The sequence below is a fragment of the Mytilinidion resinicola genome (genome assembly GCF_010093595.1).
Source record: "Mytilinidion resinicola strain CBS 304.34 unplaced genomic scaffold BDZ99scaffold_9, whole genome shotgun sequence".
NCBI classification, from domain to species: domain Eukaryota; kingdom Fungi; phylum Ascomycota; class Dothideomycetes; order Mytilinidiales; family Mytilinidiaceae; genus Mytilinidion; species Mytilinidion resinicola.
Window position 1 is genome coordinate 719,218 of NW_022985445.1, and position 21,214 is coordinate 740,431.

Below are 21,214 nucleotides of genomic sequence, written 5' to 3' on the forward strand. Positions count from 1 at the left end.
ATAAGCCTTGCATGGATTAAATTGTGCAGTCGCTTGAATGGTCGGCCCGGGCGGCTTGGCTCCACATTCGTTTCGCACGTCGCTCTATCGATCGCGAAATTGAGAGCCTACGCCATCGACCTCTGCGCACCTACGACAACCCGCTGCAAGCCCGCAAATCGACTCACTTGTCGAACACACCTAAAGCCGCAGCTTCAACAAACCAAAAGTCAGTTCACTCCACCCGGGTTCGATTTTCAGCAACTAACAGGCGTAGTCTGCAAAGATGGACGCAGCGAAAGTTCCCGTCAAGCTCGTGAAGGTCACTCGCGGTAAGTTGCTCAGTAATGAAACAGCAAAATACGAGTACTGACAAATCTCTAGTTCTCGGACGCACTGGTACGTAACAATCCTCCAACCTCGAATTGCGATCCAAACGAGCGGGGAAGGAAATGAGAATACAAGAGGGCACGGTTCTGATGGACAACAGGCTCCCGTGGAGGTGTCACCCAGGTCCGCGTCGAGTTCATGGACGATACTACCCGAAGCATCATCAGGAACGTGAAGGGCCCAGGTATGGACATAACCCCCGCAGATTTGAAGGACGGCATGGATCTGACTATTATCCAGTCCGCGAAAACGACATCCTCTGCTTGCTCGAGTCCGAACGTGAGGCCAGGAGGCTGAGATAGACGGAATGGTGGAAGGGAGAAGTTGGAGCGGGAAGGGCTGCGGAGTGATTCGGACAACGGCATTGCGAACGGCATCTCTCATCGGACTGTCCATCTGACCTGTTCTATGAGATAGGGAGCACGGGATTCAATCAAACATTTCCTCCAACCGCTTTTTGCTCGCGATATCTCGAATCTGATCCAGTCCAAACGCCTCCCATCACCAAGTATGATCTTTCGACACTGACAAGGCTTCATCCTGCTAGAATTCCAGTGAAGCTGTTAGGGCACCACAAGCAGTGCCTTGCAAGTGTGCAAAACATTTTTGTCGTATTCCTAGTTCAAAGGCCTAGCAAACACATCTTCTGCGCTCAAATTAGCTTCTTACGGGGGTGTCTCACGACACCATCAGTGTGTGCAAACTCATAGCGGCGTAAGTGTGATTCGCGAGCTCGAGCAAATTACTAGCGTTTACAGGATGGTCTTGGAGCTTTCCTGATTCATAGCCGTTGGAGCTTCTATCCTCAGCGGTCGGCCTCGCTCCTCGCGGGAGTGCCCCAAAACACTATCAGAGTGCGCAAAGCCACAGCGCAGTCAACACAATTCGCGAGATCGAGCAAAAAGGTAGCGTTTATAGGATGTTATTAAAGCTGCCTTGAATCAAAGGCTTAGCACATTCACATCCTCTGCACTCAAATTCGCACTGGGCGGGAGTATCTCGCGAAACTATTAGGGTGCGCAAACCTACCGCGGAGTCAACGCGATTCGCAAGCTCGAGCAACAAGGTAGCGTTTGCAAGATGTTCTTGGAGCTTTGTTGATTCAGAGGTGCAGAGCCACGGCATTCTCTGCACTCAAATGCGCCATTCTCAGGGGTGCCTTCAGATGTTTTCAGGGAGCTCGAGCAACAAGATAGCTTTTACAGTGTGCTCTTGGGGTAGCCCTGAGTTAAAGACCTTGGAGCCTCTATATTCTCTTTAGACAACGTTGCTTAGTGTAGGAGTGTCTCACAACACTATCAGCATGCGCAAAACGAACAGCAGCGTTATTGCGATCCACGAGCTTGAGAAAACTGATAGCGCTCCCAATGCGCTTTTAGAACAGTCTTGATTTGAAGACCGAGGTCCTCGACATCCTCTACGCTCAGATTTGGGACTTGCAGGGGTGTCTTCATATGTTATCAAGATGCGCAAAGCGTATGGCTGAGTCAGTACGATTTACCCGCTCAGACTCTCACATTGCGGATTCATAATGTTTGAGGAATAGTGATCTTCTATTGTGTTGTATTGAGACCCTACCTTTCAGAGCCTATCCAACTCTCATCCGTGCCCGTTAGTTTAGATCATTAATCTTTTTCTTTCATTCGTCCATTCATCGCCCATTTTCGATCGCTTAGAATGGCTCAGTACAATTCTCGTAATGCCTTACCACTTCTCATCTGACAAAGCCATCCACCTTCCTGCTAGGGTAGTATTGCGGAGCTCCGGGAAGAGTCTTCGGTTCCTATATGCAAACTTCCGTAACTTGACCTCCAGATACCAAGCAGTAGCCTTTGGTGATCTCACAACACCCTTTTCGATGGTACCGAAAGCCTTCGCTAAATTTGACATCAAATTGGTGATCGACTGTGACATTTCAGCAAATCTAACAGCCAAAATGTAGTTTCAGGCTACCTTACAGCGTTAGGTTGTCGAATAGAGACGTTGGCGCGGGTATTGTCCAAAATGGCCTTTCAATTCACGGCGGTGCATGGCAAGCGACATAAGTTCAGAAGATCAAGGAGAGGTAAAGTTTTCTTGACATATGGTTAGCCACATAGTCCTGAGGAATCCAAAAGCTGATACAAAAACAAGACATTAGTCTGTGGACAATCCATCGCAGCACTCTAAAGAGTGATAAAGAAGTGTAATTAGACTGACGCATTGGCATCCTATTGGCTCATGACAGACTTCTTAAGGCTCACTCACCTGCATCATATTCACGAAGACGAAAGCACACTTCCCCAATTCAGGGAAGCAGTGTGGGTGCAAGCATACAACAAATCTTAGTTTCTCGTCCAGTGCTCTCCGAGCCTTGGACTCGTTCAGCTCTGGGTCGGCTAAGATAGATCTCATGATTGTTCCCAAGTCAAGCAGCTTCAACTGCTTGTGTTTGGCTTGGCTGTCAAATCCATGGAGCTGCGGTTCCTGTGAAAGTCGTTAGCATCTGTACCCCAAGGGTATGACCTTACCAGAAAAACAGTCTGTAGACACCTTCCCCCCCCCTCTCAAAAAGAATTTAAAAAAAAAAATTCGCTTGAGAATGCCAGCAGACTAGGGTCTTAGTACAGTGAGATGATCCTTACTTTGTCTCCATTCCGCTTGACAATTAAGTTGACCAAAGTCTTGATGATCGTCTTGTACTTGTTCTGAAGGATTAGGCGTTTGTCAAGCAAGAGATCCATGCATGGTGTTGACGAGTTCGCGAGACGGTCTTTGATGCCTCTAGGTGGCTGTGTTGAGGGCCCATCTTCAGCTGCGTACGCGCTTTCAGAGCCAGAACTGTCACAGTCACTCGCCTGATCTTCAGTTTGGCTACTAGCACTACTTTGATCTTGATCGCTGGATGATCCTCGTCGCTTTGATCCTCGTCGCTTTGATCCTCGTCGCTTTGATCCTCGTCGCTTTGAGAGTCGTCGTTTTGATCTTCGGACTCACTTTGGTCATCATCGCTTGAGCTGGAGGATCAAAGAGCTGGAGGCGCAGGTCTCGGGGCAGACCTGGGGGTCAATTCACCAGCATCGGTCATCACCTCTTCCTTGACAGGAACAGATTCATCTTCAGTCTCCCTATCGACCGTGGCATCGATTGGGGTTGGTTCGATAGTAGTGCTCCGCCTAGTTCCGAGGGTATTGCTACTATCATTCTCGATAGGGGCAAATATACCAGAACCTGTAGCAGTGGTTCTGTTCTGCCTACCGACGCCATCTCGGAGGCTTGCAAATGCCTTGGCCATGCGGTCAAAAGCATGGTAGTCGGACTCGTCCGGCTGTGTATAGAGCCTATGTGTCGCGGCTATTACAGCTGCCAAACCAAATTCCGCCTTCTCAGCAATATCCAATCGCATGGCCAGTAGCCAGGTTGAATTGTCGATCATCTCGCGCTCTATGACTTCCAGGGCATGCTGCATTCTCTCCTCCCAGGCTCCATGGGCTGCCATATGGGCTAGAATGACATCGAGACAGAGCTCGTTCAGTACGTCCGGGGGAAGTGTTATGTTGATGAGACCCTGCACTTGTGAGATAGTATGGTTGATGAGTATTACTAGAAAGCGGCAGTCTACAAATCTATAAGGTATACACACTATTTCTGTGCTTGTGTACGCTCGTCTAGCACCGCCTGAGGTCCTTCAGGATGCTATTGTTATGCATGAAATACTAGCTTTGGCAAGCCTGATAGCTCTCTGGGCCACCTCAGACGGCCTTGAACTGCTTGAATGTATGCCACCTTTTTCCCACCTAGAACACTAGTGTGCACGTGAGAACGTGTCGCGCTAGCGGACGGGGCCTAAGCGAACCTCTTAACCGCGCCACCGGACCCTGAACCTCCGCACCTCGACAACGTCGACCGTCCGTTGAACACGGCGCCTTCCTGGTCACTATGGTGTTCTGCACGGCTCGCAGAGGTAGTCTCGGCGGGTCAAAATCTGGACGCGGCAGGAATGAGGTAGGCGTCTTCCAAAATCCAATCATCAGGCTGTCGGCTAATCCAACCCCACGAATAGGCTCAAGTCCCAGCAAAGCGAAAGCGAGAAGTAAGCGTAGACACATCATCACGCGGGGCATCGAAAAGGTGGCACTAGCAAGCTGTCTCATGGTATACCTGTCTGCCACTGCTTGGGGTGCTTCAATGCATTTCCAGGAATCTGAATGAGATAGCACCCTTTCGCCTTGGACTATGTGGAAAATTGCTGAAGCACCCCAAAGAGCGGCAGACAGGTGTACACGCGAGACAGAGTGCTTGATGAGCGTGCCACTTTTTTCACGCCCAGCGTGATCGTCTCGATCCCGACAATACTGACCTATGTAGGAGCATTCCCAATCCTCAACCCCTACAAGCGCCCGTGCGAAGCGACTCCAAGAAGCCCCCGATGCGCCATGTCCGACGAATACCAACGCGCAGAAGATAATACCAGACTCTGAGGAATGGCAGTTCTGGCTCAAGTTCGTTTGCCGAGAGCACCTACAGGATGACATGTTCAAAGAGGCCGTACAAGGACTGTTGAAGATATGCTTTCCATCAGGTGTGTTGGATGAGATCGGAGTTGATGTGATCGAGAGCCAGATGTTGGACAGGGGCGCTACGCTAGACCAAACCAAAGCAATGCGCGAAGTGGCCCAAGAGGAAGTAGTCCACAGGCTTTCTTGGTTATTGGCAGAGCAGTTGGATACCCCGCATAAGGCGCCGATAGCGATCCGGACAATCGTCACTAGGAGTCTCAGAATACACGGGACAGAACTCGATCAGGGGATGTTCGACGACTTAGTCGCGGACTTTGGAAATCTTCGAGGCGATCATGCTAGGGTCAATGGAGGTACTGCTATTGAACCCTTGAGACGCTCCGAATCCCTAGAGCAAACTCCACAGACCAATCCTATGGACATCGAGATCTCTAACTATGCAAATAGCGAGCAGAAGCTTTCTTGGGACGTCGATGATGTCGCCGAATTATCACTCTCGGAGATTCTAGAGAGGTTCTAGAAGCCTCGTCACCTGTTTTCCCGCCATGCATTGCTCTTGTTCAAGCAAGGCACGAAGAAAGGAGCTACTTATCGAGAGCTCATAATGGAGGTCGCAAGGGCATGGAAGAAGCTGTCAGACGAAGATGTCAATGATTGGAATGACCGTTATACGCATCTCCTCTCTGGTGATGTCACAGTGCTGCTTCCACCTAAGGAAGAGAGTCAGCCTTCCGACTATACTGAGGAACAGAGTACACTAGAGACAAATGACGGAAAGCCCGAAGCGGTGCAACGTGGGAAGCCTTCACCCAACAAAGACCAACATCATCATACAGATGACGAAAAACCCTACGTACTACCGCTTGGGAATCACTTTTCCCACGCAGAGCAAGGGCATCGGACACATGACGAGAACCCCCACGCACTGGAGCGGAGAAACCGCCATTCTAAGACGGAGCAAGAGTATGAGACAGATACTAGGAGCGATACTCCAGTGCTAGATCATACACGACAAGATCATGAGGCTAGTCTGAGCGCCCGAACACCTGTTACGGGCACTCCTCTCAAGCCAACTACTCATCTTACAGAGCCAGACACAATCATCGAAAACACTCCGGTACTGGAGCGCGGAAGCCGTGCTGAGAAGACAGATCTTGAAGAGAAGAAAAGCCTTGCGAGCTCTTCTCCGGTGCCAGACCGCACACAACAAGATCGTAGTATCACGCAGAACGCTCAGACGCTTGTTACAGGTACTCCTCGCAAGCGCAAGTCATTATTCGTGGGTCTAGGCACAACGAGCGAGAATTCTCAGATACTGGGGAGCGGAGAACCTCAACCCGAGCTAAAACTAGAACCCAAAGCGATTGTCGCGAGTATGAGCCTACCTCCGTATAGCACACGACAAGAGGATGGTGTCCTAGATGAGATCCGAGCACCTGTCCCTCTTCATACCGTAGCGATCCTGGAACGCGGGGTCGCTGAGAATGCCCAAGACTCTACTCTCCACCGTGCAGCTGTAATTACTAGAGCCTATAGTGGACATAACCCACCACCTGGTGCGCCAATCAGACCGAGATCAGCTCTGCAATCGGATGGACCTCTTCATCCAGCTATAATGACGAGAGAAGATTACTACAGGAACTCCTCTACCCCAATCGTCGATCTTCTCTGCGGCCCACGGGACTTCCATCCTCACGAGGAACAAACCATAATCAGATTGATTTCGAACGAACTCCGCCAGCGGATTCGTGTTCGCGTACGTACGTAGAGTTCAATCTAAGGGAATATGCTAATTCAGTACAGAAGCCTACTGTCCCAATGCCGGGGGGCGCCAGGCCCCTTACACTTAACCCCAAAGTGACCGAGGACCATGTGTCTGGGTTTTTCAGGTCCATAGAGTCAGACGGCCCGTCCAGATGCCGTAATCTAATCGAGAAGGACCTTCGGCTGTGGGTATCAGCAGATCCACGTGCGTTTCCCGAACTTCGGACGTGCCCTGTCATGTTTGTAGCGTTGAGGACGGTTAGTTGAGCAATCTCATATGTCAATTTCGATGCTAACAAACTGTTCCCTAGGATACGACTCCTTGTGTAGATTCGCTCTATCGGAACGGGCCCATTATAACTGTAAATAATTGTCAGACAGCACTGAAGTATATCTGTGACACTGCGGAGGAGGCTTCATCCAGATGTAAGTTTACTAAATAAATTTGACGAAACACAATCTAAATTTCATCATATAGAGCTACGAAAACGAGTTTCAGGGTCGAAGCAAGTTGCGTGAGCAACTCGTGTCGGCTATCAGAATGTGTCTCCGACATTCTAGATTTCATAACTCTCGGCCCCTTGAGCAAGTGCTCCGACCGATAGTCTTCAAGTATAAGGATAGATTCCTAGACCTTCGAGAATGCGAGCTTGTAAAGGAGTGGGAGATGATATCAGGCCTTGTTTGGGACGATTGAGCGGGTGCTGGTGAAATGGAGTGTGCATACGATTGCTTTGATATGAGCTTTTGGGTAGACTCTTGTGGTCTTCCTGAAGATCCGTTTGGGTACTGGTGTTCTTCAGGCGAAACTGGATCATTTCAAAGATACCCTTGGTCGATAGCATTCTGTTGTCAAGCCCGAAGTCCAGGGACATGCAAGAAATAAATTTGTCTTTCTAAACTAATACTGATCATGGAAATAATGCGTGAAATTTTGTCCCACTTATACAGAAACATACGTTCAGGGGTGCAATTAAGGTTATGCACGTACTCACGCGTGGGGGTACTCCTTGCAATGGTGTCCAAAAAGCAAGCGTGAAGCCAGAGCGTGGTATATCAATGTGCTCAAACTCTGACCTAGTACTGTAGCATGCGGACTTCAAAAAAACTACAGTACATTTAACGATTTCAGGACGTTTATAGATATGCAAAGGCACTAATCCCGATTTTGGGTATTCATTTTCACGACTCGTACTTTTCAGGACTGGCACATAAATGCTGCCAATCGTGGACCCGACCACGAACATACTTTTCTACCCCAACGTAGTTCCTGACAGGGCCGATGCCGCCATAGCCTGTTGGCATTCTATGATCTGGATTCCCTGCAAGTTTACCCTACAGCGGGATCGAAGTTTCGCCAGACGTTCGGAATCAGTGGCTCCCTGCATGACTTTGCGGTAAAGTGCCTTGCCATAGATATATGTGCACTTTCCTGCCGCTGTCTGTGGGGCTCCAATGTACTCATAGAAACCGGGGGCAGCGGATACACTTCCAATCTTGCCTACACCCTGTTGATGCTGTCTGGGGTAGCCGCGCGACTTTACTAGTTACTCAAAAGGCCGATCTTTTCTCCTATTCCAAATGCTGGAAATCCTATGAAGCTCCTCACGCAGTGAAAGTAACGTACGGATTTTTATGACAAGGTACCGTATTTTCTGCACGGGCTCACCACTTGAGACCAGAGATCATCTCCCATTCCTGAACTAAGTCACACTTCTTGAGCTCAAGGAATCTGTCTCTGTACTTGACACAATAGGCCTGACTTTCCTCTCAAGTCTGTTGCTCACGAATTTGCCGGCATTTTCCCGAAGTATTCTGAAGATTATGTCCTTGACTTTACTGCCAGGACCGAATTCAAGTTCGTAATTCTAGGAGGAAAAGTGAGTTACGGAGAGTGTGAAGGTCAAATGGGCGAGTGTTTCGTACCATTGGGTGCATTCTATTTCGAAATGCATTGCAGACGAAGTCTCCTACTGCTTCAGCACTCGTTGCAGTGAGAGCTGGTCCGTTGAGAAACAACAAGTCCGTTACTGGAGTTGTGTCCTAAGAGATGATAGGTTAATACTAGTGACACCATGACAGCTGGACGCTGTACTCACCAGCCGAATAACCGAGAACATGACAGGTAGTTTCACCAGCTCAGGAAAAGCTGTCAGTTTCGCCGCGACCCAGAACTGAAGATCATGTTCAAGAGCTTTTCGGCATCTTTCGGGATGGAAGGTGCCGCCAGCATTCAGCAGCTTCATGACCCGAGGCCCCACGTTGTCCCGTATTAATTTATAGGGGTTTCCACTAGGAAGCTTGACATATGAAATCTACTAGCAGTGAGCAATTGAATATTTCTTCAAGGGGTGATGAAAGGCTACCTCTTTCCCAATGCGCTGGGATAACCTCGATTGGATTGTTTTGGCAATAATTTCTGCTTCTTCCCTACGAAGCTCTGATATTCCCCAGATGAGATCAACGACTGGGGTTTCGGAGATTTGGTGACGCTCTGACATTGGCCCTCTTGGGGCATCTAGACGAGAGCCCACTGCTTCTGGTCTTCTAGCTGCATCCAGATGAGAAGTCGCTAGGGCTGGGCTTCTGGACGCACCCAGAGGAGGCAATGAAGTAGAAGGAGCACCGTCCATGTTCGGCTCGCGCTTTACTCTGACTTCTTTCGTTCCATCGTGTTCATTGGGGCCAGTTGTTGAGCGAATTCTGGGCTCGTCAGTGCTGCGTGCTGGCGGACTGCTCGAGTCCTTTGAAAGGACGAGCATGTCCAAATCCCCGCTTAGAAGGCGTTTGTAACTGACGACCCAGCTCTTGCGCTCCTTCTCGCTCAACTCCTTCCACCGACGACGGATTTCGGCCGTAAGGTTTTCATAGGGTGTGTTACTCTGCATATCCTCATTAACCACGGGGAGGGCATGATAGGCGTAAAGATGACGATCTTTCTTGAATATTCTCGGTATTTCCTCCGTTGAGAGATCGGTAGGATTGTCAACGTCCCAGCTGGCCCTCTTTCTGCCCTGAAGGTTCTCTGCTTGGGCAGATGACGAGGCTCCGGGATTTGAAGTGGATGGAGGCCTCTTGTATTGATTCTCTGGAATGATTATAGAGGTTTTGGGTCTTACGGATGTTTGTTCTGTGGAATGAGACCGACTTGGAAGTCTGATAGTTGCTCCTGCACTGCGTTGATCGGTGCGAGCTTCTGTGGACGATTGGGCGGTGGAACGAGGCTGGTTTGAATGCTTGTTACTCGCTTCTTCGGCAGTGTCTTCGGCTTGGTCCCCTACCCTCTGGTTCCGCAGCTTCCTGAGTTCCTTGGCGAGGCTTCCGAATCCGTTGTCGTCATCATTATTGCCGTGTCTATGATTACTGGCATCAACTATAGAAGTAATCGCTTCCCTAGCCTTATCGGGACTGTCAAGATGTTCGGCGAGTACCCATATAAGTCTGTGTACCACTTCTTCTTTTGCCAAATATCGCATTGCTTCAATCCTCTTTTCATTTGCGCCCTTTTCTCGCATCGTTCTTCCAATGTCCGAGATCTCATCTGATATAAAGCCAGATGGGAAACTTATCTTCAATATTCCTTACAATGCCCTTTTGAATATAGTGTCATTCGGGTCCGCCCTGCATAGGACGTCGAAACGGAAAGACCATTCCTCGGACTCTGGCAGAGCCTTTGGGGCAGTAATTTTGGAGGGGCAGTAGGGGTCATCGTCACCTCGAAAGATGGATTTCGCACGGTCGAATGAAGAAGGGCTGGGATTGCTCAGGTTGCTGGGAGTTTCCCGGTTCCGTTTGGCTCGAATATTTGGGTGGTTTGTGGGCCCAGAGGGGTCCTTTGCAAGTTAGTATTCTCCGTGGAACCAGATCTCGGGATATCATACCGCTCGTTTCCGCTTGCCGTTCTCCGTCTGTTCAATTGTATGTTAGGAGAGATCATGAGCGTTCAAAGAAGTTTCGTACCTGGGGCCCGTCCTTCTTGGGCGTTTTCGAAGCGCCTCTCGCTGGGGGCGCCATCCCTGGGGCCAGTCAGGTCAATTTGAGGTAAGAGGTTGATATTGACTTCACTCACGTCCTGGGCCCAAGGGTCCAAGCTGTCTCGAAATTCGCTTAGGTTCCCGGCGTGACAGGGGTGATTTCGAGGTCTTGACGCCACACGTGTATGCTACTGCTTGGGGTGCTTCAATGCAATTTCGGAAATCTGAACAAGATAGAAACTTTTCACCTTGGGCTATACGGAATCTCGTTGAAGCATTTCAAGCAATGCAGACAGGGGTGCAGACAGGGGTGCACACGAGACAGTGCTCGATCAGTTACCACTTTTCCCACGGGACGCGTAGATTCGCGGATTGCGGATTCGCGCCTCCACGTGCTAACGGACCTTGTGGAATGAGGGGTCATGGAGGAATCCGACAGCTCTGTGGCTCTTCGCCAATGTCTGCATAAATGAGCTCTGGGGACACATGTGAAGATGATGTCACTGCCGTGAATTTGCTCGAGGTGTGGAGGTGAGCCAGAATAGTCGTGTCTTTTTTTCTTGCAGGGATGTGGTCGAAAATCTCCGCTAGTGGAGAGCTTCACCGAAGCCTCAACTTGGAGCTCTACCACTCTGCACCCCGCTCCTGTCGCCCTCACCCACTGCGTCGCTACGCAACCTTGGCCTCATATCCTCCAGCGCAACAGTCGACAACCTATGAGGCGCTGATGCCGTCTCCACCATGCGCCTGATCGTGCAGGTCCTCCCGCTGGCCGCGGCCCCGCCGAACTCTCTCGTTGCGCGTGGTCGCGTCCCGACTGTACCCCAGAAGCCGGATAGGTTCACGATACCAGTCAAGCCGGAACACACTTTTGAGCAGATATGGGCTCAAGTGGAGGCCAGATACAAGAAGAACTACCTGACGGACGCGCAGGCTGCGTATGTTGCTGAGCTCTGACGTTGTTTGCTGGAAACGCGACTAACGATCTCTATAGGGACTTCACAATCAAGAAAATCCAAGATGCGTACAATTGCGATCTAGACCTAGGAGACACAGTGGGCGCAATTTTTGAGGGCGAGAAAGATCAAGAAAAGATCATGGTCCAGGTTATCCAAGCTGCGATTGACAGAGAAATCTCGGTACTGCCGACCTCCAATCTTCGACCGCAATCGGCGCACAAGAGGCTACTAGAGTCCCAGAACTCAAGTTCGAACAAGAGACGGCGCATTGAGGAGCAGCGTTACGGGACACCCATTGAAAATCTACATCCGGACACGCCAGTTCAGACTTCTGAAGGCGATACTCAGACCGAACGACCAGGGGAATCGAAAATTGACAAAAATCGCCACCACCCAACTGAGGGAAGAAGGTCGCGCTCAGTTTCTTCAGACTTCGTTATTCAGGACTCCCAAGTTGACTTCGCAGACCATGGAAATCATTTCGTTCAGAAGCCTTCGAAGGGCCAATCCCCGCAACCTGACACCCTATCTCAACAGTCGATTCCAGGGTCTACTATGGAACACCTCGTGAATTCCTTCCCGAGAGTAAATGGAATTGGGACTGAAACTCCGCAGAGTCGGTTCTTGAAGCCGTCCCTTCCAGCATCGCTTTTGAGGAGCGCCCCACCCAGATCCGAACAGCAGGCTCGCCTAAAAATGCATACCGGGGGTTCAACTCTGATTCATGACGAGATTGAAGACCTTGATATTATGGATGGGGGTGAAGAAGTGATGCATGAGATGGATTCCGGGAGCCAGGGACATCATAATGATTCTCAGCATCAATATGCACCTCGACTTCCATCCAACCCATACGGGTCGCACGCCTCCACCTCTGAAGCCCTTGAGCAAGCTCCATTGCTTGTCTCGAATCGTGCGCGTTTGGACAGCGTGGGTGTTTATGACCGAATCCTCTCTCCAGACGAAGAAAGACTGTTTGGGGTAAGTAAGAAGCCCATGACCAAATATGGACATGCTTCCCGCACTTCAAGCACTACTTCTAAGCAGACTTCAAAGTCCAAACCACGTTCAACAGCACTGGGTGATAATGGCACTGCAAAGCCTACACCAAAGTATAATACCCAGAGAAGAGATCCAGTAGCTGAAGGCCAAGAAATTCGTACTCCTCAGAAGTCGCGTACTGGACCATCAATATCAGTGTCCAACCTAGTCAGTGCTGTGGAAGAAAAGCAACGACGACGAAGTACGGATAGTAGCCAAAACTCTCCTGAAACCCAGAGACGGGCGCCAACTGCGGAACAGACAGTAGAGAGTTCGCCATTGGCCACGAACGGGCAAAATACCCCGGGAAAGGCATCAACTCTAAAGAAACCCTCAAAGACTTCTTACAACTTGATGACTCCACATGGCAAACAATCAGAAGGTGGAAAGACGTCAACAGCTCAGAAGCGGAAGGATATGGCCGAGAACAGGATAGCTAAGCTGAAAGAGAAACAGGAGGGCGAGAAAAGGCGACAGGCCTCTATAACTTCGTGGAAGGAAGTCAATGAGGCAGAGAAGAGGCTTAATGACCACACGAAAAGAGAGAAGGATGCAGAGCGCAGTCTGTCAAGAGAAATCTCCTTTCGATCATCGCAAGAGGGTGATATCCGCAGTCAAGCTACCCCTTCATCTGTGAGATTGATAAACTACGGCGTCATGCAACCTGCGCGCAAGTCTTGCGATACTTGCCACGCACGGAACCAAGAATGCGACGGAACAGAACCATGCAATTACTGTACGAAAAATGGGCTGGGGCCATGTTTAAACAGTAGTGCGTTGTCATTCACACTGTCACAAGCTCTTTCAAGATCAGTCACGCCGATTACCCCTATACCAAATCGGCAAACTACTATTCCCTTTCCACGCGACAAAGGCAAGGGAAAGCTAGTTGAGTCTTCCCCTGAATTGGCACGTGGTTCCACCAACGAGCTCAGCAAGACTGTCAGAGCTTCCTCCGCTGTGGCGAACAACAAGAAGATGTCACAGATGCAGGACAAGGGGTTTGTTGCAAAATCAAGCCCACTAGCTTCGAGGCGCGAGTCCGAGCAGCTGGCTATCGAAACAAGTGAGTCACTTAATCGAGTCAACCTGCATAATACCAAGGCGGGGCCATCAAAGACATTGGGGAGCAAAAAGGACCTGCGCGACGACCTCAACGAGCGAGAGGCATCTCAGTCAGACAATCAATCTCCCAACCCGTCTGCGTCAACTGCCACGCCATCAGCTTCAACTCGAGAAGGCGTTCTTCAATCTTTGGAAAAGCTCGACCAAGGGACTTCCATCATATCTCCAGCAAAGCGAGATGAGAGTGCACCATCGAGGTCGGTTTCCTCTTTCCAAAGCTCTGCTAGACGATCTGTGTCATTCCAGAAGGACATTGAAATCTTGGAGGAGCCGAAAGATCCTACTCCTAGAGTAGCGAGTGCTCTAGGAATACTGAAAAAGGCTTCCGTAAAAGGCCAACCTTTGATCACTCCCGTACGTCGACTAGCTAATGGCATGTCGTCGCAAGAACAGCCACTAGGAACTACACCCTCGAGAGCTTCAAAGGCCGACAAGGATATTACTCTTAGTGTCTCTAATCTTAGAAGGACTTCATCGCAAGAACCTGGTACCTTGCGACGAAAATTTTTGCACGTTGCTATTCCTGCTGTCTCTGTTCCCGATGTTCAAGCGCAGCGAGAAAGAATCCTTGCGAGGCAGAAGTCTGGCTCTTTAACTGCCGAAACAAGGCTTGCACCAGCGACTCCTAGTGATGAAGCAATTGTCGCACCAACTACTAATAAAGAGACGATGGACAACATGTCAAATTCTACTGTCCCAACACCTGAACCGAAATCATCGGCGATAGAGACGAAGGCTAGTAGTCAAAACAGCTTATTACAAGCGATCGAGAGTAAGAAGTCAAAGTCACGTTCTCCGGAACTAGCCCGAGGTGGGATGCTTCTTCCTTTCTCAAGCCAAACCATCAAGCCTACTACACGCCTCAGAATCACTCCTATCCCCTCACCCAAACTAGTGCATTTTGCTAGACTTCTCCAACCCTCACGAAATGGCCAAGATATGGTGCAAGCTCACGCTAACTCAGACACAGTGACTCCAAAACGAAGGGGTAGACCACCTAAAAAGAAAACGTCTCCTCCTCAAGACGCAGAGCAAGAATCTAGCCATCTAAGCCCTTCCCGAAAGCAATCTTCCGAAGAGCTGCAGATTGCGCATGAGATCCAAGCTGCTGAGACAAGGAAGTTATCTGAGTTGGCTGAACAAAAAGAGCCTGAAGCAACAAAACCAATCACGGTGCTCATGTCCGACGAGCCCAATTCGGAGTTGAATATCGTTGAGCCAACAGTACTAGAAAAGCCTCAGCAGGTCGTCGAGACAGAGAACACAAGCAGACCACATACGGCTGAGCTAGAGCCGTCTCAAGCAACTTCACCTGCTGCAACTGAAATGAGCTACGAGTCCGAAACAGACGCATTGGATAATGTGAAGACACCGGTACAGACACCACCTGAAGCACCCGGGAAAAACAAGCCGACGACAGCTGGCGCACAAGAGTCGGACGAGTCTGAATCTGAGTCTGAGTCTGACTCCGAGTCTGATTCTGACTCTGAACCCGAAGTAGAAGAGGAGGAGGCCACTAAGCCCTTGGCCGCCAAACCCAGGACGGACGGCGCAGAAAACTGGGACTTGTCTGAAGCGGAAGAGGAGGAAAAGCCCGCAAAGCCCGCACAAGCATCCCCGCAACCTGCCCGGAAACCAGCTCAATTCGTGTCCCAAACCTCCTCCGAGGCCTCTTCTAGTGACGTCGACGACGAGTCCGATGAAGAGAGCTCTGACGATGAAGAGCCCGCAAAGGTTATCAAGCCCGGAACCCTAGCCCTCGCAGACGAAGATGTGGAAATGAAAGACGCAGACTCGGTTCCTCCCTCCTCTCCCCCAGAGATACCCGCCCAGCCCAGGGAAACAAGTAAGAGCTCTAGCTCTTCATCCAGTGCATCATCCAGCGACGACGAAGCGAGTGACGAATCCACGCCCGTCCCTTCACGACCGGGCGGTACCACGAAAACCGACCTAGCATCCTCATCCTCACAAGAGCTCGGCTCGCCATCCAGGACCGTGCCCACGACACGCCCGGCTCTTGTCTCAACCTCCAAGATCCCCCTCCCACCGCCCAAAACTCTCCCACCCTCGCTCAGAGAAAGTTCCGCTTCAACCCCGAACCCCCCCGTCCCACCCCAACGCGCCTCCCAACCGCCCCCCAAACTCTCCGCGCCAACGCCAATCCCCCGCCCACCCGACCGCAGCCGCGTCTCCGCCCAGAGCTTCCCCAGCATCACCGAGCAGTTATCCCGCGTCCGCTCCACCCCCAAACCAGAACCGAAACCGTTCAACCTCGCGACGTCGAGCCTGAATCGGATCAAAAAGGGCGGTGGGAAAACTGAGAGAGGGGATGAGAGCAGTTTGGATGAGAGCAGCAGCGATAGTAGTAGTGAGAGCAGTGCGAGCGAAGACGGGAAAGCGCCGCCGCCGAAGCCGGGGTTGTTTCGGAGGTTTGGGCTGTTGAATCGGTGACTTGGATGCTAGGCGGTGAACGGACGGTTCGCTGCGACCTTTGCGACTACACTTCGCACGGCTTTGTTTGCGGGTGTGGGGTCGACAGATGTGATAGGCTTATTGTGCGTTGTGGTTTAGGATTGAAGCGGCCCGGCAGCTCTCTGGCTGTGAATTCTGGTATCCGCGAGCTGGGATTGGTGGATGATTTGTTGCAGTCTCGATAGGGGAGGCTGCAGTTGTTACGTTGATAGGACTAGGCCAGTGTGGGGTTGGTACATATTGTGGAGGAGGGAGGGTGATTGGGGTAAACCGTTGTGAGCGGTCCCGTGTACATACCTCTCTCGTCGTTTCTGTCATCAGTTGTCGATTGTCAGTTGTTTCAGCCATTCGAGCGTCTCACGTCCTAGATCGACGTCCCTAATGCTTCGTGTCTTTCTTTTTCAGCGCACGCTTGTCTAAGACGGGAGTGCTATTGGCAGGAGCCGTCGCTAGAGATACCTCGCGGACTTGTCGGACGGCGGGATTACATGGAGGCGTCAAGCTTCTCAGCGGCGCTGAAGCGTACATTGAGATCGAATCGAATCAAATACAGTGCCGTGATAAATCTACACGTCGGTCCTCAACTGCTTCGTGACGTGATCACCACACCTAGAGCTAGTTGTTGACTTACTGTCACGCCACGCTTGCCGTATACCTAATATGATACATCAGAGCTAGTTGACGGCGTCGTCTGAGGCCCCTATTAGGGCACTTATGGTAGCCAGAGTGACGATTTCAGCTCCTTCGCGTTTCGTTTAATATGTTGTGACTAGCACACTTGGTGATGGCCAGGGAGTGGATGACCATGAGCCCGATGAGGGAAGGGGAGGTGGAGTTTGGCTGGTATGGTTGAAGTATGAGCGGTCTATGTTGTCAAAGGGGAGGTATCGGCCTGGTTACAGGCGTTCGGTGGCACTTTTTTGGACTTGTGGAACGCATTAGGGGTGGATAGGAACAAGGGGTATGGGAGTAATGGGAGTAACGGGAGTAATGGGAGTAATGGAGGTGTCGGCCCCTTGGCGTCTACCTAGCCGCTTACTCGGCAGCTTCCTGTATATCTTTCCTCCTTCCGCTCAATAGGTAACTTCCTCACCATCATCAATACAACAGCTTTTGGCTACACACCTTGTCTTGTTTCATCTGAAACTCCGCTTTTGCTCACTCAACATCACCGTTAGAAGTCCTCCCACTAGCATACCACTCCCCAGTCAAAAGGATATCTGACATCCACCGCGCGAAACAATTCGATGAATCCACACTTGCATTATAGCTAGTTTCTCTCAGGTAGAAGCATTATCCAAGAAAGGTACCAAATGCCCGGCCCGCAAAAAGAAATGCAAAAAAGGAGGAGAATATGATACAACCGAAGCAAATCCATCCCCCCCCAATCCAGGAAACCCAACCCAACCCAATCCACAACCCAAAATGTCAGAAACAGAGTCCGAGGAGGAGAAGAAGAACCCTAAAAGAAACCAACAAGGGTGTGGGCGCAGCAAAACAGCAACCACAATGCAAAAAACCCATCCCGACCGACCGAGCAAAAGACCCCTTCTAAAGAGACCCTAATGTCCCCAAGTTAAATCCTCTCATGCCAAGGGTATGCGCCATCGATCGCCATCGTGAGTTCGCACAGGGCTTTTCTAGGAGGAGGCGTAGGAAAGGAGATTTTTCGTACACCACTCACACTCACCGAAAACGCCGCGCTTCTAAAATCCACAGCGGGCAAAAAGGACAAAAGAAAATTGCCCTTCTCAAAGACTCCAGACGTGTGGGACAAGACGAGAGAAGCCGTCAGGTCGTTTCGGTTCAAAGGAAATTCGTGCTTTTTGGAGGCCAGACGAAACAGAGGACGGTGTAATACAGTGCTTACCCCTCATCGGGAAGGATGCGTGCGAAGTGCTTTTCCCAAATCCAGCCAATGGTGCGATTCATGTCGTCTTGGTTTCTAGCGAGCCATAGCTCGCCTTTGAGAGCGACAACATCGAAGATCTGTGACGTAGATTAGTAACATGACAAGTGGCGGAGTGAGTAGACTTACCTCTCCAGGAACATAGACGAGATAGGGAAACCCTGCTTCTTGGCGGTCATGTGCAATGTTGAACTCAAACAAACTTGCTGCCAGGAACAAGACATGATGTTCCTCTTGTGGTTCTGGGCTTTGACTACGCATTACAGTCGGAGAGTCGGACATCGGCAAGGCGGAAGAGAAAACACCGGAGGTACGTGAGGAATATGAGGGCGTGAGGAAGCCGGGGCCAGAACCCGAGTTGTTTCGTTGTTCCATCTCCAAGCTCAGTCGCGGGAAGTTTACGGTTGAATCTGTCACTGATCTCCCAGCGCCCGTCGATGGCCGCTGCGGGAAGTTGGAAATGGCGGGTGTGGTGGCTTGGGCAGAGCGTGGGGTTGATGGGCCCCTACTAGAAATGGCGGATCCAGCTCGCATCCTTCCCATTGATAAGGGCTGATGTTGACCATCCAAGGGTGGTGTGTGCTCATATGACTGCCAGCCGGTGAAGTTTCCGCTATGACGCTGAGAGATGTCGGGTGTCGATACGTCGCTGCTGAGAGACTGGGTCCGCTTCCCACTCGAGTACGTTGAAGGCTTCTTGAATGATGACGCGTCATCTGTGACGAAAGTCTGAGCTGGAGAAAGGAAGTTAGTGATCTCCGCCATCAAAGTCTTGTTGCAGGAGCTCAAAGCCTGAATCCGCGAGTGGATGATGTCGTAATCACTAACAAACCGTTGGCTATATGTTTGCATGTCGTCCGAGAAGACGTCGGTTCGCTCTGGCGGCGTCTCGAGCATTGGCTGAAGCTTCCTCTCAAACGTCGATTGCCAGGTGATCTGGATATTGATCAAGCTGAGTAGGCAGCGCTCAATCAACTTCTTCGTCAAAGCGTATAGCCTCGGGAGGTCGTCCTTCAGTCCCTGATTGAGCTCCTCAAATACTGTTCCATTTTCCTGAGTTTTCTTGTCCATCTTCTCTCCTCGGTCCTTCATTTGCTTGTACTTAGCATATTCGGGGAGACGCTTCTTGCGCTTTTGCATAAGCTTTTGTGGCTGATCGTGGAGTTTCCATAGAGTCATAATTGGGTCTATCACGCTCTTGCGAATAGCAGCTTTCTGAAAGGGGGTTAGCTGATGGGCTTCGAAGGTTTCGAATGTTTGAGTCGAGACCTACGTGTTCCGGGAGTGCAATTGTCGTCAGCTCCAGCATGGTTTGCCCATACTTTCGCCATTTGCTCTCAATCTCTGTGTAGTCGTCCGCCAACACGCGCATGTCTCGCGATGGCCGCATCTGGCCAGTCTGATCCACATCGAGAAACTCGATGAGAGCCGCGACTTGAGAGTTGCACTGGTCGACGAAGGTCTGGACGTCGTCCATATACTTCTCGACATCTCTCATCACAATCTGTAGCTGGAAGAAATGCCCGCCAAACTTCTGGGCGATGGCATCATACTCTGTATCTTCCACGTGCTCCGTGAGGCCAACCGATACCTTCAGCTTATCGGTTCTTCGCCCGAAAGCCTTGGACAATCCTGTAGGTATTCGTCCGTCGGATTCTTTTCGCTTTCGATTGGCGAACTGATCCAAAAGCTCGGCTCGCTTCTTGTTCTCGTTGATGCGCACAGACGCAGCGAGGAGTTCCTTCTTCGCAGACACGAGATCAGCATGATCGGGATGATCTGCTGGTGTGGTTGCAATCAAACTATCCAACAAGAGTGGATATCGGGTGATTCTCTGGAGGGGCTTAACTAATAGCGAGTCCAGAGACCAAGCTTGCGTGATATCGCTGGCATAGTTGTGACACTCCTCAAGCCAGACCTTGACCTTGGGTTTGTCTTGTAACGCCACGAGTCGCTGATTTGCAAAGTCAAGATTTTTGAGGTAGTCTCCGAACACCTTCTCCAAGCTTGCCATGTTCCTCCCAAAGATGGCTCCAATAGTGGTCATCCTATCTTGGTCATTTTTCGGTGGCTCGAGAGAGGTTGATTGTTCTGTATTAGTGCTATTAGAAGTCGAGAAGCTTCCACGCTTGAAGTTCCAACGGTTGGATTTCGGTAAGGTGTATATGGGCGCTGCGGCTGGCTTCAGGGCATCGAGGAAAGTCCTCGAGAAATTCACGATGTCGGCAGAATTTCCGAACAAGACCTTGCGGTCTTCGTTGCTGACGGAATCGATCGATGTTGATGTCGCCTTATAGATGTCTTCGACGACCATCATGTCCTGAAGAAAAATTGACTCGGTGTCTAGGATTTCCTTGATCCGGTTCCTCCGTTCCTTCAACCTCTTCGACAGCGCATCGTTCTCCTCAGCGGGTGCCATCTTCGGTGATGATTCTGATGCCGGGACACTCGGTGGTGCATGTGGAGGTAATGGTGATTCTTCCATATTCGCTTGGTATTGGTTGCCGGCTTGGTCTCTGGACGTGAAGTTGGGAAGCGGAGGAGGGGCGGAAGGGAAGATACTAGACGGAGGATTCCGACTATAGACACTCGGTGAAGGAGGCGACCGCATTGCTTGATCCATATCACGAGATGGAGGGCCCATCTCGGCAGGCGGGAACGCTTGGGGTAGTGGTGGCCTTAATAATGGTTTATGAGGTGAAGGCGTAGACCGCTGGGGAACGTTGATCGCTAGCCCTAGCCCTTCACCTGCACCTTGAATCTCGGGTAGCTGAGGTTGGTCGTACCGAGCCATTCGAGGAGTGTTCTCCTCCATTTGGTCATGTAAATTCACCGTCGGTGTGTGAACACCATCGGGTGCAGGTGAATATCTCCAGTCTTTCGGTGGCGGGGTTGGTCTATAATGGTGGTCTTTTTGCTCTTCCAGCTCTGCCTCATCATGGGCAGAATCTCGAGAATACCGCTGAGGCTGTGTGTAGATTATAGCCGTTCCTGTGTAATCGCCTTCCGGAGAAGCCATCAGATCGTTGAAATCGAGGGCACGATTATCGTCTACTTCCGGTGTATGTGGCACTGGCTTCGCCTGTTTCAGCGGCTGTATCA

The 21,214-nt window shown here is 50.7% G+C and overlaps 8 protein-coding genes across 8 annotated transcripts; 5 read left to right on the plus strand and 3 right to left on the minus strand.

Annotated features, from left to right (window-relative positions):
- Positions 1-265: 265 nt before the first annotated feature.
- On the plus strand, positions 266-671 carry BDZ99DRAFT_387905 (ribosomal protein S28e; the record flags this gene model as incomplete). Its single annotated transcript, XM_033715546.1, has 4 exons — positions 266-311; positions 364-378; positions 470-553; positions 610-671. 4 exons carry the CDS (start codon positions 266-268, stop codon positions 669-671), a joined length of 207 nt encoding a protein of 68 aa, XP_033577059.1.
- A 1,288-nt stretch (positions 672-1,959) lies between these two features.
- BDZ99DRAFT_570719 (uncharacterized protein) lies at positions 1,960-3,847 on the minus strand (the record flags this gene model as incomplete). The annotated part of the gene is made up of 5 exons (XM_033728021.1): positions 1,960-2,274; positions 2,617-2,835; positions 2,994-3,189; positions 3,236-3,365; positions 3,424-3,847. 5 exons carry the CDS (start codon positions 3,845-3,847, stop codon positions 2,074-2,076), a joined length of 1,170 nt encoding a protein of 389 aa, XP_033577060.1. The 3' UTR covers positions 1,960-2,073.
- A 440-nt stretch (positions 3,848-4,287) lies between these two features.
- Positions 4,288-5,388, plus strand: BDZ99DRAFT_520189 (uncharacterized protein; the record flags this gene model as incomplete). Its single annotated transcript, XM_033725502.1, has 3 exons — positions 4,288-4,353; positions 4,412-4,441; positions 4,717-5,388. 3 exons carry the CDS (start codon positions 4,288-4,290, stop codon positions 5,386-5,388), a joined length of 768 nt encoding a protein of 255 aa, XP_033577061.1.
- BDZ99DRAFT_304297 (uncharacterized protein) lies at positions 5,179-7,176 on the plus strand. Its single transcript, XM_033714212.1, has 4 exons — positions 5,179-6,624; positions 6,672-6,890; positions 6,944-7,058; positions 7,111-7,176. Coding segments are annotated over exons 1-4 (1,488 nt in total). The 5' UTR covers positions 5,179-5,472; the 3' UTR covers positions 7,113-7,176.
- Positions 7,177-8,303: 1,127 nt separating this feature from the next.
- Positions 8,304-10,260, minus strand: BDZ99DRAFT_304322 (uncharacterized protein). The gene is made up of 4 exons (XM_033714213.1): positions 8,999-10,260; positions 8,732-8,947; positions 8,559-8,675; positions 8,304-8,500 (listed from the first exon to the last, which is right to left on the minus strand). The coding sequence occupies exons 1-4, from the start codon at positions 10,145-10,147 to the stop codon at positions 8,336-8,338; spliced, it is 1,647 nt and encodes a 548-aa protein (XP_033577063.1). The 5' UTR covers positions 10,148-10,260; the 3' UTR covers positions 8,304-8,335.
- On the plus strand, positions 10,130-10,599 carry BDZ99DRAFT_462711 (uncharacterized protein). Its single transcript, XM_033719914.1, has one exon. It carries the CDS (start codon positions 10,158-10,160, stop codon positions 10,332-10,334), a length of 177 nt encoding a protein of 58 aa, XP_033577064.1. The 5' UTR covers positions 10,130-10,157; the 3' UTR covers positions 10,335-10,599.
- A 1,791-nt stretch (positions 10,600-12,390) lies between these two features.
- On the plus strand, positions 12,391-16,232 carry BDZ99DRAFT_304343 (uncharacterized protein). The gene is made up of 2 exons (XM_033714214.1): positions 12,391-14,542; positions 14,702-16,232. The coding sequence occupies exons 1-2, from the start codon at positions 12,562-12,564 to the stop codon at positions 16,180-16,182; spliced, it is 3,462 nt and encodes a 1,153-aa protein (XP_033577065.1). The 5' UTR covers positions 12,391-12,561; the 3' UTR covers positions 16,183-16,232.
- Positions 16,233-18,069: 1,837 nt separating this feature from the next.
- Positions 18,070-20,531, minus strand: BDZ99DRAFT_386681 (Dbl homology domain-containing protein; the record flags this gene model as incomplete). Its single annotated transcript, XM_033715486.1, has 4 exons — positions 18,070-18,192; positions 18,242-18,620; positions 18,705-19,323; positions 19,382-20,531. The coding sequence occupies 4 exons, from the start codon at positions 20,529-20,531 to the stop codon at positions 18,070-18,072; spliced, it is 2,271 nt and encodes a 756-aa protein (XP_033577066.1).
- Positions 20,532-21,214: the final 683 nt, after the last annotated feature.

Bases quoted from the DNA above. Each gene is read 5' to 3' on its own strand.
- BDZ99DRAFT_304322 (XM_033714213.1), bottom strand. From the start codon at position 10,147: ATGCGAGAAAAGGGCGCAAATGAAAAGAGGATTGAAGCAATGCGATAT. The intron at 8,676-8,731 runs GTGAGTACAGCG...ATCATCTCTTAG, and splicing joins TGTTCTCGGTTATTCGGCTG to GACACAACTCCAGTAACGGA. The intron at 8,501-8,558 runs GTACGAAACACT...TTTTCCTCCTAG, and splicing joins GAAATAGAATGCACCCAATG to AATTACGAACTTGAATTCGG.
- BDZ99DRAFT_304343 (XM_033714214.1), top strand. From the start codon at position 12,562: ATGACCAAATATGGACATGCTTCCCGCACTTCAAGCACTACTTCTAAG. The intron at 14,543-14,701 runs GTGGGATGCTTC...ACTCAGACACAG, and splicing joins TTCTCCGGAACTAGCCCGAG to TGACTCCAAAACGAAGGGGT.
- BDZ99DRAFT_462711 (XM_033719914.1), top strand. From the start codon at position 10,158: ATGTCCGAGATCTCATCTGATATAAAGCCAGATGGGAAACTTATCTTC.
- BDZ99DRAFT_304297 (XM_033714212.1), top strand. From the start codon at position 5,473: ATGGAGGTCGCAAGGGCATGGAAGAAGCTGTCAGACGAAGATGTCAAT. The intron at 6,625-6,671 runs GTACGTACGTAG...AATTCAGTACAG, and splicing joins GCCAGCGGATTCGTGTTCGC to AAGCCTACTGTCCCAATGCC. The intron at 6,891-6,943 runs GTTAGTTGAGCA...ACTGTTCCCTAG, and splicing joins TGTTTGTAGCGTTGAGGACG to GATACGACTCCTTGTGTAGA.